Raw genomic sequence first — 17,654 nt, 5'->3', positions numbered from 1 at the left:
CATGTTACAGAAGAATAACAAGTAAAGTAATTTGCATGAAAATAAGATTTTGAAAAATCACTTTTCTTCTCAAAAGAGCATCCTAGAAGAGAGTCCAGAAATGGATTTAAGTAGAGAAGAATGATTGGGAATTGGGAAAGAAATGGAAAGAGTAAATGAATAGGAAATGAAGGTCAATATCATATGTTGTCTATTGCTGACAGCTCTACCACACACCCTACTGTGTAGACAGAGCTGTGTTTATGTGAATACGTCTGACTGATGAGGGGTCTACCCATAGGCAGGGCTGAATTGGTCAAATCCTCCACATAAGGAAGGACAACAGAAGAGAGCTGCAGTCAGTACTGGCCATGTGAGCTGAGAGGTCCTGATACAGAGTTGGAGAAGGCAGCCATCGGCCAGATGTGAGATGAATAAGAGGAAGAATCAGAGATGAGTGAGAATTTACCCCCCCGCCCCCCCCCCCCCGCCACTCCATGGAGCTTGTGGAAGATTTCCTTTACTGACAATGATAAGAGTCATAACTATAACATTATCAGAGGAAAACTATGCCTGCTGCACAGTCTTGTCAGTATCCATCCCTGAAGGAAACAACAATTTGCTTTTATGGCAGTATTAATATGTACATGTAGTAGCATTCAGGAATTATAAAAATAATAAAAGTACATTAATTCTTACATTACAACTGACTACTGCTGGTTAAAACCTAAAAATTAAAAAGCAACAAAGCTATCATTTAGAATTGAAGATCAGATAGAGCTTCACAGACAAGAAAAAGCTAAGAATTCATCACCACAAGCCAGTATTACATGAAATGTTGAAGGGTCTTTAAGAAGAACAAGAAAAAAGAAAAAGATAAAAAATATGAACAATATGCTGGCAATAAATACATATCTATCAACAATTGAATCTGAAAATCAAAATAAATGGACAAGGAGTCTAATGAACAAAATAAACTGATGAATAAAATAAAACCAGAGGCATGGAAACATGGAATAGACTGATGAATCTCAGAGGGAATGGGGGGAGGAGGTGGGAAGAGATTAACTAAAGAATCTGTCACCCAAGGACACAGACAATAGGGTGGTAAAGGCCTGGGGTGGGGCAGGATCCAGGTGGAGGAGGGCAATGTGGGGAAGAGAGGGGAGGACATCTATAATACTCTCAACAATAAATATTTTTAAAAGCAAGAAATTGAACTTGTAGCCCCAAACCATGTTATGACTGAGTTTTAATAAATGCATGAACATAGAAAAGAGCAAACTTTAGAGTTCCAAAGCTATAGCTAATTTACTTCAATTTAACAAATATATTTAAGGTGGTATAGCAGGTGCTGTGGAATACAAAGATGAAGAAATGGGCCCTATCCTCCCAAAGTTTACAATAACTGAGAAAGAAAGATGCATACACAACTAAATAAAATACCAAGTATAATGTGGTCAGAACATGCATCGCTACGACATGTTATAGGAGCCTAGAGGTGGGATAAGTATAAACCTAGAGTAAGTATAAGCATGATGACAGGAAAGACTTCCTAGAGAAAGGGTCAGATGAATTGAAAGTTGATAGAGTAGTAGGATTGAGAGTTGATAGAGTAGTAGGATGGAGACAAGGGCATTCTGGCTGGAGGAAGCCGATCAAGCAAAAAACAGTGGACATTCAAGGCACATAGGGACCTGAAATGATTTTTCCTGTGGGTTGGTATAGGAAGCATGGCAGTGAAAGTGGTGAGAAATAAGGCTGAAGGGGCAAACTTATACCAGGACAGGTAAAACCAAGGGATTTGGATTTTGTTGTGTAGAAAATTGAGAGGCACTGGACTGCGGGAATAATCAAATTGCTTTAAAAAGATAATTCTGGCCACAGCTTAAAGGTGAACTGGACTGTTCTAACCAAGAAGTGAGACTTAAGTGTGAACTTAAATGTTCTCATACACACACCAAAAATGGAGAACTGGCCTGATTAAAAAAAAAAAAAAATGACAAGAGAAAGGTAAATAAGCTGAGAGGCTACTCAAATCGCTTGGGCAGGAAGTAATCATGGCTAAATATGAGCCAGCTTCAATGGGACCAAAAAGGATAGAGGGCAGGTAGGATCTCCCGCATTGGTCAGGGTATACCAGTTTCCTCTGATGAACTTTACAGGCTTCTGGTTCATTGTACTAGACAGAGGAGAACACATATCCACTCCTATATCCTTCTCATTATCGGTCTTTCTATATTTCTAATTGAGTTCTTAGGACTGGTTAAAGTATATTTTTTTACTAGATAAAAGGTTTCAATAACAACCATGATGGGTTACATGATTTTATCGAGACCTATCAAGCAAAGTGACACTGTCCATATCAGTAATCATTCCATATAACAGATGGATAGCAATGTTACCTCATAAATGCCTTTCATTCCCATTTCAACATTTATCAAACAGAAATTTCACCTCAACAACATTCTGTTTCTTTAGTATTCTCTGAGGTAAACCATGTACATAGGTCAGAAACTGGATTGTTGGGCAGTGAGAGATTTCATGAGGCCTCACTAGCACAGAAATGGAGACAGGGAAGGCGCTAAGCTCACCCATCCCATCAAGAGCTGCTGGAGCAGGGCTGTGGTTGGCAAGGAGCCTGAGAGGACACAGAATGACCCTTGTTCAATCTCTGCCATTTCTCCTTTAACAAGAAGCATCTTAATTCTATGAGGAATGGAATTCAATTCTGAGTTGCTTCAAAATTAATAAAGCCAATTCTTTGATTTAGTTGAAATCCTCATCATCTTTCACCTACAATATGGAAAAAGCTTCCTAAATTGTTTTCCATCCTATGAACTCTTGCTTCCCTCATCCCTCTTCACATGCCAGGAGGATTAATTTAGTAAATGTAGTGAGGATCATGCAGTGCCCTTCCAGCTGCCGCCCCACCTTCTCCTATTCCAGCACACATCCTGCCCTGCTTTTCCACGACCCTTTCCTGCAGAGCAATGTTCATTCACCACTCGATTGTTCAACCTCTATTGAATGCATCCTAAGTGCCATGGAGTGGTAATGGGAAGTGAACAAGACAGAGAGAGGTCGTGGTCTGGTGGGAGGGGTAGGAGAGACAGGCTCCCAGCACAGTGGGAAGTCAGAGGAGGAAGCACGTAGTTCCACCATCTCTCAGCCCCATCTCCCACCACATTCAGCCTGTACTCTTGCCACAACAGGTGGTTCACTGTCCACCGAATATGAGATTCAGTCCCATGACTTCACCCTCAGTCAGGAATCAGTGTGCTCCACAAGTCTCCAACTAAAAGTTTCACAGGCAAGTATTGAAAAGGCACTGTGTTTCACTTACTAAAGATACTGGAGATAAAAGCCTATCTAATAAAGAGGGAATATGCTAATTGACCCTCATGCTGTCGCAAAAGATGGTGGCACCCACAGCCAATAAGGGGGGAATATGCTAATTTTCCTGCCCTCAAAGATGGTGGTACCCACAGCCAATAAGGAGGGAATATGCTAATTGACTTCCCCACCCTCAAAGATGGCAGCACCCACAGCCACAAGATGGCTGGCAGGGGAGGGCAGTTGTGGGTGATCAAGCCAGGAGGGGAGGGCAGTTGGGGGCAACCAGGCCTGCAGTGGAGGGCAGTTGGGAGCAATCGGGCCAGCAGTGGGAGGCGATCAGGTTGGCAGGGGAGGAATTAGGCGTCGATCAGGCTGGCAGGCAGAAGCAGTTAGGGGCAATCAGGCAGGTAGGCAGGCAAGTGATTGGGAGCCAGCAGTCCCAGATTGTGAGAGGGATGTCTGACTGCTGGTTTAGGCCTGATCCTACAGGCTAAACCAGGGGTGGGCAAACTTTTTGACTCGAGGGCCACAATGGGTTCTTAAACTGGACCCGAGGGCCGGAACAAAAGCATGGATGGAGTGTTTGTGTGAACTAATATAAATTCAAAGTAAACATCATTACATAAAAGGGTACGGTCTTTTTTTTGTTAGTTTTATTCATTTCAAATGGGCCGGATCCGGCCCACGGGCCGTAGTTTGCCCATGGCTGGGCTAAACTAATCCCCTGTGGGATCGGGCCTAAACTGGCAATCAGACATCCCTCGAGAGGTCCCAGATTAGAGAGGGTGCAGGCTGGGCTGAGGGACACCGCCCCACAGTGCACAAATTTCATGCACTGGGCCTCTAGTTATAAATAAGACCCCTGAGCCAAGGAATACAAGTTCAAGAGAGAAGAAGAAACATATAAACAAATAATTGCTGAAACAATTTGGTAAGGGCACAAGGTATTTTGAGGTCCAATGGAAAATGGCCTTTCAGTTTATAGGAGCTATAAAATGCTGTCTGAGCTATTTAAGCAAATACAAAGTCTAACTGAAACCTCTCTCTCTCCGTCCTTCCAACTTCCCCTTCCACCCTCATTCTTTTTCTACACACACACACACACACCCCAATATGAATGAGATATAAAAAACAATAAATTAGAATCATTGGCATCAAAAGCCCCATTGAGAGGGAAGGATTCCATAACCTTACATTTTTGTATGGTATAGAATCCAAATAATGGGGGAGATAGGAAAACTGGAAGAAGTCAAGATAGACTAAGTTGAACTATATAATAAAGAACTGAGCCAGAGCAGGAAGGGGAGAGGAGATAAAACACTCCACACAGACTGAGTTGAATGGAAAGTTTTAGGAGTTTGAGCCAAATGAGACAGATGTTAAAGACTTTCTGTGGATGTCAGAAAGATATTAAAAGCAAGATAGTTGGAGAAAATAAGACTTTAAAGAAGTTTTTCTGTGTGCTAGTATTCCCAAAAAAGATTCCCTCTTGGATGTTCTATAAGAGGTGCCATAGAGATTTTGATTGTTTTCTATGGTTTTGAACATCAGATTGATGTTTACTTAAACATCACACTTTGCTTGCTAAAAGGGGGCCACCAGGCAGCTGGCTCATTATGAATGACATCTGGGTACCTAGCCATGCTCCTACAATAATAAGCTCCTCCATGACAGGGATCTAATTGTACTGATTTCTATATGTCCTTCTCTCCCCAGGCCTGGAAAAATTTTGCAAATAACTGTCTCAAAAATAATTTGTTATTTGATGCTAATGTCCAGTTTTATTTGGTTCTATGTTTTCAGAGTACTTTGATATTTGGGATAATCTGACAACACACGAATTCTAATTGCCTTGTTCAGTGATTCTGGACATGTTTGCTGAACTAATCTTGAATGACTTAGTAAACATAGTTTAAGATTTTCATATGAGTATGCTATTATTCCAAAAGGGAGTTTTTGTCTTAAAACCTGGATGGGTAGCATCTTTCATATGCTTTCAAGTACCTGATGAACTCTGAAGATACCCTTAAAACTGTGAATGATAGGTTAAAATAACTCGGTCATTCCGAGCTGGTAGTGTTCATTTTTGAAGAAGGACATACAAGGCTTTCAAGCCAGAAGTGAATAGAACACCTGCTCTGTAGCCCTCCAGATACATCTTAAATTTCTGTCTGTTTTCTGAAGTTTTTGGCTTCTTCCAGACCATAGGGATTTGGGGAGAAAATAAAAAAAGGAAAGGGAATGAGAAAGAGAAAGAGAACAAGATTTACTATTTCCCATATCAACCAAAAGCACATTTTTCTGGACCCTTATATTTAATAACCCACCAAAAATCTATATTGTGATAGATATAAATATATTAGACTATAGAGGTTATGAAATACTGTCTAATTCCCCACCAGAATTGATCTCTTCAAGTGCCCTAGTTAACTTCTAATTAGCTCCCAGTGAAGGTTGTCATGACAACGAACTGGCAGATTTAGTCAATGGGATTCATCTGATATTACCCTACAGAATCTAGCTGCTTTTTTTTTCTTTTTTCTTACGTGCTGGTTAGTATACTGGGAAAAAAGGAAACTTTGTATGTTCCTTCCATTTATCAACTTTCAAATGTTATGAACTAATTTGCCAATTCACCTAAACAAATACTAGTTTTTCTTCCATTGGATGACATTCTGTCTTATAAAGAACTTACAGAACTGAAACACATCTAAACATGTCCCACTTAAAGCTGAAGAAGCTCTTTCTAAGCTGGATAATAGACATATTAAAAAATACAGAGGATAGCATGAGGACTGAAAGGAGTTTGTGCTCCTCAAGGATTGACCCACTCACATATACCGTTTGAGTCAGGATATGAAAGCAAGCCCCAAACTTTGGTTAAGGCAGGATAGGCCCTCTGGATTCTCCATCTGCCTATATTCAAAAGCTCCCTTGCCCCCCTCCCATTTATTCCTAATTTGTTTATATGTATAGCCAACCTCTTGGCTCAGATACTTGGCTCACTGTGGTCAATTTGATACATACATGTGATCCCCAGGGAAATTCTGCTGACTCTCACTCCAACCTAGGGGCTCATCTCTCCATCTCAGAGCAGTAGTTGAGTGAAAGGATCATTTTTAGGAAGGAGGGAACAATTAGTCCCAGGAAAGGACTTGAGTCCCATAGTTTTAGTCAGAGCACACCTAAAACTATTACTCTTATGGATGCTCACTCTTCTGTCTTAGACAATCTAAGCCCTAAAAGACAAATGGTGCAGGGGAAAAATCATCATTTTCCATATATAACCTATAAAGTAATGATTCAAGGATGATTTCAGCAAAGAATATTCTAGACCATGGCTCAGAGGCAGCAACCTGCTGAGTTTGGTCTATGACTGAAAGACTGTGATTGTAAGTGATCTGCAAAGGAAGTGCGGAAATGAAACAAGAGACAAGTTCCTCTCCAAGACAGACATGAAAGGACAATCATAGAATTTAGGACAGGAATCAGATATAAGTGAAACCTCATGAGTTTGAGATGGCTGATCCATTGGGAGATTTGTTATCGGTACTCAGTATTTCATTAGTATCATTAAGTGTCTGGTAATTCTTGTAATAGTTGAGGACCCTGGAAAGGATGTGTAACTAAAACTCTAAGGCATCATTTCTATGATAAATGCAAGCACAGAGCACAGGAGACATAAATACTGGAAAGATGCATTTTGCAAAGGCCAACTGTTCTTGCCTGATGAATCTTCTTACAGCTGGATGTGTTGCTTTTACAATAATGAAAAATGCACTCACTGTCCTGGTAAATTCAGACTGAAGAAATGCCAACAAGTATAGTCTGAAAATCAAGAGAGTTGCCAATGTTTACACTTCCACATAATGAGTGAATACATGAGGAAGACAAGAAAACAAAAAGAGCCATACCCATCCTATTCCTATTTATTTATTTATTTATTTATTTATTTATTGTCTAAAGTTTTACATATGTCTCCTTTTTTTCCCAACTGACCCTCCCCCCTCAGCCATTCCCACCCCGGGCAAGCCCCCACCCCAGTGTCTGTGTCCATTGGTTATGGTAATATGCATGCATACAAGTCCTTTGGTAGCTCTCTAACCCTTCCCCGCCTGCCATTTGTCTCTGGATCTATTCTTGTTCATCAAATTATGTTGATCATTATATCCCACATATGAGTGAGATCATGTGATATTTATCTTTTTCCCACTGGCTTATTTTGCTTAACATAATGGTCTCTAGTTCCATCCATGCTGTTGCAAATGGTAAAAGTTCCTTCTTTTTTATAGCAGCATAGTATTCTATTGTGTAGATGTACCACAGTTTTTTAATTCACTCATCTGCTGATGGGCACTTAGGTTGTTTCCAAATCTTAGCTATTGTAAATTGTGTTGCAATGAACATAGGGGTGCATATATCCTTTCCGATTGGTGTTTCTGGTTTCTTGGGATATAGTTCTAGAAGTGGGATTACTGGGTCAAATGGGAGTTCCACTTTTAACTTTTTGAGGAAACTCCACACTGTCTTCCACAGTGGCTGTACCAGTCTGCATCGTTAAGAATTAAAATGTTTTGTAACCAATTGAATATTAATCTAACAGAAAGTGATTTAAGAAAAAAGATACAGCTGACTAAAAGTTAGGGAAGATCCTAAAAGATCTTTCTGAGGAAAACAAACAGAGATGGGACCCAAGGGGCTGTAATTGAGTCGGCAGAGGTTGGGCAGAAGATTTGTTTGTTTTTTTCCATTGTAAACATTGTACCGCCATTTGATTTTTTCTAAAAATGACCACAGTAACTACAGAATATATATCTCAAGAAATTGGATTAATGTACAAAATGAAAATTCAAAGAGCAAGTGATTAGGAAAGAACAGCATTCCCTGCTCCTCTATTTCCATAGGAGGTAAGGAATTTCCATTCCACTCCTGAAGGAGGAGGGCACTTCCAGCTGTTTTTGGATCCACCACTAATTCTTATTTGACTGGTTTGGGAAAAGCAACAGGGCATGCTAGACTCGGCCCCTTCTGAGAAATGTGGGTTTATATTTTTGGAGGTACCCTGCCTGCAGGACTCTTCTCCTCTTCTCCTTGGTACAGTAAGACTGTCAGGTGCAGAAGGGGAGTGGGGGCAATAATGATGCTGACATTTTGATCTCCATCTATCCAGTTCCCATTTAGAGTGCAGGAGAAATAGGACAATAACCCTCTCCACCAGAACACTAACATCAGTGATCATAAAAACCACTCAAGTCAGAGAAAGACAAGTACCACATAATCTCACTCATATGTGGAATCTAATGAATAAAATAAATTGTTGAACAAAATAGATCCAGGGGAACAGAGGGAAGGCCAGGGGAGGATGGTGGGTGGAAAGAGATCAACCAAAGAACTTGTATGCATATATGCATAACCCACGGACACAGACAATTGAATGGTGGAGGCCTGGGGCAGGGTGGGAGGCATGCTAGAATGGGGCAATGGGGGAAAAAGAGGACATATGTAACACTTTCAACAATAAAGATTTTTTAAGAAAACCACTCAACTGTAGGAACTCTGTGATCATATTAATAACACACTGTAAGGATAATATCTCACTTTTTTAAATATTTGTTTATTGATTTTAGAGTGAGAAGAAGGAAAAGAGAAGGAGAGAGAAACACTGATGTGAGAGAGAAACACTGATCAGTTGCCTCCTGCAAGTGCCCTGACCGGGGATCAAACCTGCAACCTAGGTATGTGCCCTGACCGTGAGTCGATCCCACAGTCTTTTTTGGTATACAGGACGATGCTCCAACTAACTGAACCATCCGCTGGGCAGGATAATATCTTTTTTAATTAGGAAAAATATATGCATTGAAAAAGTCTGAAAGATATAGGCTTCTGTGTATTTTCTAGTTTTCCTTCATACATTACTTGGGTAATAAACATGCTCACATAGACTTAGAGTGAGAAATGACAAGTAAAGTTATAAAGTTGCAGAGCATTCTTTCTCCAGATTCACAGTTATAACTGAATGTTTTCTCTAGATTGGTTTTGTTTCCATTCACCATAAGATTCTTATAATTGGTATGCTTAGAAGGGCTTTGTAGAAAACACTATGTATGTGCCCAATAGTTGGGTCATCCCTGGTACTTTGCGTAGAGACAAAAGAGGGCAGAACCACCACAAAGTTCAAGTAGAGTTACATAGTTCTGCTCCAATGAAGTAAAAAACAATTTGAGGAATTATGTATAAGGACATCCATTCTGCAGTAGAAAAGTTTTCCATTACTTAATAACTTACTTCCAGTTCTTTATCAATTGATTTCACTTCTATTTCCTGTGCTTCAGATACGTTTTCATCTGGAGTAACTTCAGGAACTGCTGGCAATGATATCTCAGCTATTTCCATAAGATTCGATAGTTTCTCATGAATTTCAATAACTCTAAAAATAACAAACATAGATGTATTTTATTTGAAGAGTTTGCAAAAGGCATTCATTTATTCCCAGAATTAATAGTATGTGTAAAGTAAGCCCTCCATTATTTAACACTTTGTTTCTGGCATCCCTAAACCTAATTCATTCAAGTATTCCTTCATTCAAGAAACATGAGAAAAGAGACACAAGTAAGATGAGAGATTGTCAGCTACCCTCCTCTGTGAAGGCCTCAGTGACAAGGGCATGTCCCTAACTTTAGCAAGCCTACTATTTATCACAAACACACCAAAATTAAGAACATTTTGGGATAAAAAAGCATCCTGTCAGTTTGATTACCTTGCAGAAATTATAATAATTTCCAGCTGGAAAAAATATCCTGTTGTTTCTGGATGTAAAAGGCAAGTACCTAATTTCCTAGTTTTGTTGCCTAGCTCTGCTATCTTGTATACTGTGTCTACTAGTAGGTCTTCTGCCATTTCATTTAAAAAATTGCACAAAAATCAAGAGTATGCCAGCTCTTGAAACATCACTTATTTTATTCTCTTTTGCGTGGATACCCAAGAGTCCTTTGAAATGAAAATCATGGAGTATGGACAAGGCTCTCCAGAGAAGAACCAAGTCTGTGTTCTCAAAGCACCTACTAGGTGCCTAGCAGGTAATGAGCTGACACTGGCAGAGTTAGTAATGAGACTTGACCTTTTAAAGTATGTGCTTTCAAAGCTCTGTCTGGCTTGATCCTAGCAATAACCCTGAAAGGTAGGCAGAATAGGTATTATTTCCATCTTACAAGCTGGGGTCATAAGGACAGCAGAATCAAAACTTAAGTAACTAGGTAATGAAAAGAATAAGAAACAAACAAGGAGTTTGGTAACGTGGAATGAGAAGAGAGAGAAACTAGGCATGAGCTGAAGCAGAGAGTATAAACTAGGGAACAATATAAAATCTAATCTAATAAAAAACAAACATACAAATTGACCGTTCCTTCACTACGCCTTAAGCCATGCCCACCAGCCAATCAGAGTGACTATATGCAAATTAACCCAACCAAGATGGCGGCCAGCAGCCACAGAGCTGAAGCAAGCAGGAGGCTTGATTGCCCCAGCGATGGAGGAAGCCAAGCTTCCCAGCTGGCTCTGAGCTCCACTGAAGGCAACAAAGTTTCAATTATAGAAGGTAAATAAACCTCTAGATACCTGCTTTCAGCCAGCCGTGGCCACAGAGCTGGAGCGAGCAGGAGCTGCTCTGAGCTCCACTGAAGACAACAAAGTTTCAATTATAGAAGTTAAATAAATCCCAGAATAAAGAAAAAAGAAGAAAAGGAGAGGCTGGGAGCTTCCATTGTGGGGGGCTCGGCCAGCCTGAAAAAGGCCCTCAGCCCCTCACCCAGACTGGCCAGGCACCCTAGTGGGAACTCCCCACCCTAAAGGGGGTGTGGCCAGCCTGAAAACAGCCATCAGCCCCCCACTCAGGCTGGCCAAACCTCCATGGGGTGAGGGTCCCCACTGGGGGTCTTGACCAGCCTGCAAACAGCCATCAGCCCCTCACTCAGGCTGGCCAGGCACCCCAGTGGGGACCCCCACCCTGAAGGGAGTGTGACCAGCTGCAAACAGCCATCAGCCCCTCATCCAGGCTGGCCAGGCACTTCAGTGGGGACCCCCACCCTGAAGGGGTGTGACCAGCCTGCAAACACCCATCAGCCCCTCACCCAGGCTGGCCAGGCACCCCAGCGGGACCCCCACCCTGATCCAGGACACCCTTCAGGGCAAACCAGCCAGCCCCCACCCGTGCACCAGGCCTCTATCCTATATAATAAAAGGGTAATATGCAAACTGACCCTAACAGCAGAACGACTGGGAATGACTGGTCACTATGACACACACTGACCACCAGGGGGAAGACACTCAATGCAGGAGCTGCCCCCTGGTGGTCAGTGTGCTCCCACAGGGGGAGCTCTGCCCAACCACAAGCCAGGCTGACGGCTGCCAGTATAGTGGTGGTGGTGGGAGCCTCTCCTGCCTCCTCAACAGCGCTAAGGATGTCAGACTGCAGCTTAGGCCTGCTCCCCGCTGGCAAGTGGACATCCCCCAAGGGCTGCTGGGCTGCCAGAGGGATGTCTGACTGCTAGCTTTGGCCCGATCCCCCAGGGAGCGGGCCTAAGCCAACAGGTGAACATCCTTCGAGGTGTCCCAGACTGCAAGAGGGCACAGGTCAGGCTGAGGGACCTCCCCCAGTGCACAAATTTTTGTGCACCAGGCCTCTAGTAAATTAGATAAAGAGGAAAAGGTTAGACAAATGATGTGGTGGAGTTTGGGCTTAATTTTGAAACCCAACACAAAGCTACATGAAGTTACTTTTTAAACACACCACAAATATTAGGCAAAACATAGTACAGACAACATCCTGTACTCTATAAACTTCCTAAAGTGTCAGGAACAGTTCCTACAACCACCCCGGGTACTATTCTTATTATTCCCATTTTACTGAAGAGGAGACTGAGGCACTGGCAGGTTAAGTAACCTGCTCAAAGCTGCCAAGGTAGTAAGGGGCACAACTGGCATTTGGACCAAAGCAGGCTGGATTCAGAATCTGTGCTTTTGACCACCTCAATAGCATACTCCTCTAAAAGAAAGATTGTTTCTCTAAAAATGTCTTCAAAAAAGTTCTCCCGTGGGTAACCTTGTATGTTACTGAGACAGCTTGTTCTTATGACAAGATCAACAGTGAAAGCTAGATTGTGGATAATCCATCTGTACTCGCCTGTTCAAGGGAACCCAGAAGGAGCCAACAGAGGCATTGCTGTAACTGGTGCAGGTAACATCTGAAATTTTCAGGGGCTTCATGTTATACGCATACAACAATAAAACCTGTAAGAAAATTAACAGTTATATAAAATGTGACATCAAAATCACACTCTGCCTCAAGAAATGCAGCATCACTTCTCAACATAATACCATTAACCTTTAAAAAAGTGTCTCTTTAGCCCTAGCCAGTTTAGCTCAGTGGATAGAGCATTGGCCTATGGACTGAAGGGTTCTGGGTTCCATTCTGGTCAAGGGCACATGCCCGGGTTGTGGGCTTGATCCCCAGTAGGAGGCATGCAGGAGGCAGCTGATCAATGATTCTCTCTCATCATTGATGTTTCTAACTCTCTCTCCTTCTTCCTTCCTCTCTGAAATCAATTAAAAATATATTAAAATATATGTTTCTTTGAAAGATAAAAATGAAGGCCTTTCTTTCAACTCGCTTTAAAAAGAAATGATATGAACAAGAACTGTGCAAAAGTTATGAGATAAAAAGAAATGCTATTTGGTACCAACATTATATTATGCTCGAAGAGTGACATTTCCTACTGTAGGTAAGTTTAAATTAAGCCTTCGAGAGCCCTCTACAGCAAGTTCTAAACGTCCACCTGGTGAATAGCTAACTCTGTTTCTTGGTACTTCTCAAACCGTCCTTTTCCCATTGCAGTTATAGCTGCTTCTCTGACTCCACTCACACTGTTCCCTTCCTCTTCGCGTTCCATTTACACACAATGTTCAATACACACACAATGTTCCAATCCTCACCTTTAAGATGAAACTTATCCTAATGATTCAGGCTTCAGTAGTTTCCCTGTTGTTTGAATTCTGACAATTCGTAGAATCAGTCCTACACAACACAGCACTTGTTTACAGTCATGGGTTCATAGAATTTGAGATTCATAGAACCTTAGAAATGGTCTGCTTTTATGTCCTTTATTTTAGAGGAAAGAAAGTTGAGGCCCAGAGCTGCCAGACCAAATGGACTAATTAAGTACTTGCTTTTATCTCTGCTTCTTCACAAATCAAACTAAAATAAGAACGAAGGGATTTTTTAAAGGCATAAATCCACAAAGCCAGAAAGAATAAGTGAAGAGGGGAGGCCGATGAGATGTTAACACTTGGAATGATGGAAAGCACTTGGAAGAGCATAGCTGACTCAGCAGAGGGGAAAGGCTGTGTCAAAACTGCTTTTGGAGGGGTTGCCAATGAAAAGCATAGGGATTGGAGGCATCAGAGATCTTAGACAACCACCTTCCTGTTACAGAACGGAGAAGAACCAAGCAATGCTTAGAGAGATGGAGTTACATTTATTATTACTACACACGGGCCCAGAGAAAAATGTCTCTAGAATTCTGGGTGAAGTTACACAGGAAGTTTCCTGTATTTATACCTTTGTACCTTCTTTGTCTCCCAAATATGGGGTTTTCCGGTCCCCTGTGCAAGTTCTTTTTTTTTTTTAATGAGGACTTTTAAAAAAATATATTTTATTGATATTTTTACAGAGAGGAAGGGAGAGGGATAGAGAGTAAGAAACATTGATTAGAGAGAAACATCAATCAGCTGCCTCCTGCACACTCCCCACTGGGGATGTGCCTGCAACCAAGGCACATGCCCTTGACTGGAATCGAACCTGGGACCCTTCAGTCCACAGGCCAATGCCCTACCCACTGAGCCAAACCAGCTAGGGCCCCTTTGCAAGTTCTTAAAGAGCCCCTATGTGCTGGGGCTTTGAGACCTCAACCAAAGGCTTGGCCTGGTGCCAGCACTGATAACTTCGTCTGGGGAAGGTTAAATGGCCTCTCTGAAATGGGAGTAGTCTTATTTAAGCAAGCAAACATTTACAGAAGCCAAAATAGCAGGGTTAAAATTTCAAACAGCAGTTTTTATATAAGATGGATGCTTCATTGCCATCCCTTCTCTGAGTCCATGATACCAGGAGACTCCCCGCTTCCCTTCCCTGGTCTCCTCCCTGCTAGCTTAATCCCCTCCTTTTTACTCTCTGCTGAAGTTAAATCATAAAAAATCTATGCTTAGGAACATTAGGTACATGAATGGGTGCTGAACTAGAGAACACTGAAATTAAGTGAAAGCCTATATTCTGAACAAGAGACGTCCCCTTCCCCCACTCCAGCCCTTTCCCATAATGTATGAAACCAGATAGGAATCTTAAAAAATCCTCCTACAGGAAATTGACCAAAGAGAAAAGACCTACAGAGACTGGCATTTCAGCATCCTCCAATGAAACTGCTGGCTACTGCAATTACCCTGTAATGAGGCCTATAGATCATTAAGCCTGACTCGACATGCTTCTCACTGTCTCTACATACGAATGGCTAGCCAACAGTCACTAGACATGAAATGAAAAGGAACTTGGAGAATCAGTTTTAAGACAGAGGGCAGAAGAAAACTTTAATGGAACCATAATTAATTTCCTCAGAGAGAAGAAAGACAATATTGCATCTGTGAAAAGGAGCACAGTGCTATTAACATGAGGCAATAAAAGAGATGAGAAAGAGCTCTTAAAAATTAAAAAACTATATAATAATAGCAACTTAATAATAAAAGATTTGAAGAATATAAAGTAAACCTACATTTAAAAACATAAATAGGGAGTATGAGAAAAGAAAACACTCAATCTCAACAGAAATTCCAGAAGGTATAGATATAATCAGATTGAGAAAATTATCAAAGAAAAAATCTCCATTAACTGAAGAATTTATACTTTCAAGATTTGAATGGGGCACCCAAACTATCTAGCACAATGGATGCCACACCCAGGCACATCATGAGATTTCAGAAGCTCTGGGAATCTTCCCGAGGAAAAAAGTCAAAGAACTAGAAATCGGAATGGATCAGACTTCGCGGTAGCAATGCAGGATTGCCAGACACAGTGGAGCAATGCCTCCCACGTTTTGAGGGGAAATAATTTTCAGCCTAAAAGTTTATGCCGAAAAAAAAAACACAAGGAATTAAACATTAAAATTATGACATTTCAGGTCTTTTTACTTCCTGTGTCAATCTATCTGTGCAACCCTGTTAGCATCTCAAGGGCCTGTAGTCATGCTATTGCCCACTGGCCAAGCCTGAATGACATGTGCTAACTAATAATTAATCCAGTCCTGTCCTAGGGTCTGAAACACACTGTGGGCCAGCCTGTGTCATCCTGCCAGCATTTTTGGCTTAGTTAGTAATTGAGTTAGATGTGTGTTATAAAGAAATCAATATTAAGAATTAGAGGACTTAGGCTTCCATTCCTATTTTTGTCACTGAGTTGTGGCATTGTTGCTCAGCCTACATGGGCCTTTGATTCCTGACCTATAAAATGAGAGTGTTGAACTAAGTTCACACTCTCTTAGTTTCTTTTCAGATATGACATTTGACTTGGGTGATACCAAGAGAAGTCAGAGAAGGTTTCCAGTGTAGCCTACTATATAAGCATCTTCTTGGGAACTCTGGATGCTCAAAACAGTGAGATAAGGTAGAATAAAGCTAAAAATCCTAAGGGGTCATCTTGAGACAAATTCGAGACAAACTTTTGGTCTCGGTCATATCTTTTCATTTTATTTTTTAAATATTTTTGATTTCAGAGAGGAAGGGAGAGGGATAGAGAAATAGAAACATTAACAATGAGAATCATTGATCAGCTGCTTCCTGCATGCCCCCCTACTAAGGATTAGGCCCGTAACCCAGGCATGTGCCCTTGACTGGAATTGAACCTGGGATTCTTCAGTCCACAGGCCAATGCTATATCCACTGAGCCAAACCAGCTAGGACTGGTCATATCTTTTTAAGGATAAGCTCTAGCTGTACATCTCTTTGACTTATATCAGCCATTCTTTTCATTGTTGCTGTTTGTTGTTGTTGTTGTCATTGTTTAAAAGAATACCATGTCTGGGAAGTTCATGAAAATGACAGTCCCTGGAAGTCTTTCTGTTGTCTGTCTCTAGAAAATACTGAAATTGATCAAAACATGCTTCCTTTGTCGCAAAGTTCTAGTGAAGAGCTCACAATGTGGTTCTACTATATTCTACTAATTTTGTCAAATAGGATCAGATAATTTCTAGCCTCATACTTAAGAAATTATAAACTTAACTCTAAAGTATCATGGTATGAAATATCTAGTCCTCTGAATTATCTAAAAAATTTATATGAAAACTAGAGGCCCAGTGCACGAAATTCATGCAGTGGGGTTGGAGGGTGAGGGGGCGGGAGGGGGTCCCTCAGCCTGTGCCCTCTTGCAGTCTGGGACCCCTCAAGGGATGTACAACTGCTGGCCCGATCCCCGGATGTCCCAATCCCCCCAGGGATCGGGCCTAAGCCAGCAGTTGGACATCCCTCTTGCAGTCCGGATTCCCTCGCTCCTTACCACCCACCTGGTTGCTCCTTACTACTCAGCTCACTGCTCCTTAGTGCTGCTGCAGAGGTGGGAGAGGCTCCCGCCACCACCACTGTGCTCACCATCCATGAGCCCGGCTTCTGGCTGAGCGGCGCTCCCCCTGTGAGAGTGCACTGACTACCAGGAGGGCAGCTCCTGCATTGAGCGTCTGCCCTCTGGTGGCCAGTGCACATCACAGCAACCGGTTGTTCTGGCTGTTCCACCTTAACGGTGGAATAGCTTAGGCTTTTATTATATAGATCCCCAGTCCCAGGATTTCTACTCTGCTGCCACCAGCATCTGTAGTTTCCACGAGCATTTCTGCTTCAGTGTGGTAGGTAAACTAAAGTGGACTGAGAAGATGAATTAATCGATGTTAACTTGTACTGTTATCTGATGACCGTCTAAGTCCCTGGAAAATCTAAAGCCCTAAGTCAGATATTAATTTCTATTACCATCCTTCCCAGGGGCTACACATGCCTGCAGCCAGACCATCGCTGAAGACTCCACGCAGCACCACACTTAGGAACGCAGACTTGGAGTCAGACTGCTCCAGTCCTGACTTCATACCAGCGGGCATTCCTCCATCCTGTGTCTCAGTTTCCTCTTCTATAAAATAGGACTAATGATAGACAGTATCTACCCCAGAGAGTCGCTGTGAAACTAATAATAAGTAAAGTGCTTGGAACATAGTAAGTGTTCACTAATGCTATTACCTTGTGGGTTTCATGAGCTTCAG

General features: G+C 41.8%; 1 protein-coding gene across 1 annotated transcript in view; it reads right to left on the bottom strand.

Moving 5' to 3' along the window:
* The window catches only part of CFAP54 (cilia and flagella associated protein 54), a 252,382-nt gene that overhangs the window by 24,276 nt on the left and 210,452 nt on the right, over nt 1-17,654 (bottom strand). The window contains exons 65-66 of the mRNA XM_036301177.1: nt 12,497-12,603; nt 9,604-9,745 (exon numbers count right to left, since the gene is read on the bottom strand). Coding sequence (XP_036157070.1) covers nt 9,604-9,745; nt 12,497-12,603 — 249 coding nt within the window. The remainder of the gene's footprint in view (nt 1-9,603; nt 9,746-12,496; nt 12,604-17,654) is intronic.

Source organism: Myotis myotis, unplaced genomic scaffold (assembly GCF_014108235.1).
Source record: "Myotis myotis isolate mMyoMyo1 unplaced genomic scaffold, mMyoMyo1.p scaffold_m19_p_3, whole genome shotgun sequence".
Classification (NCBI taxonomy): Eukaryota; Metazoa; Chordata; class Mammalia; order Chiroptera; family Vespertilionidae; genus Myotis; species Myotis myotis.
This window is presented reverse-complemented; position numbering and strand designations above follow the sequence as displayed.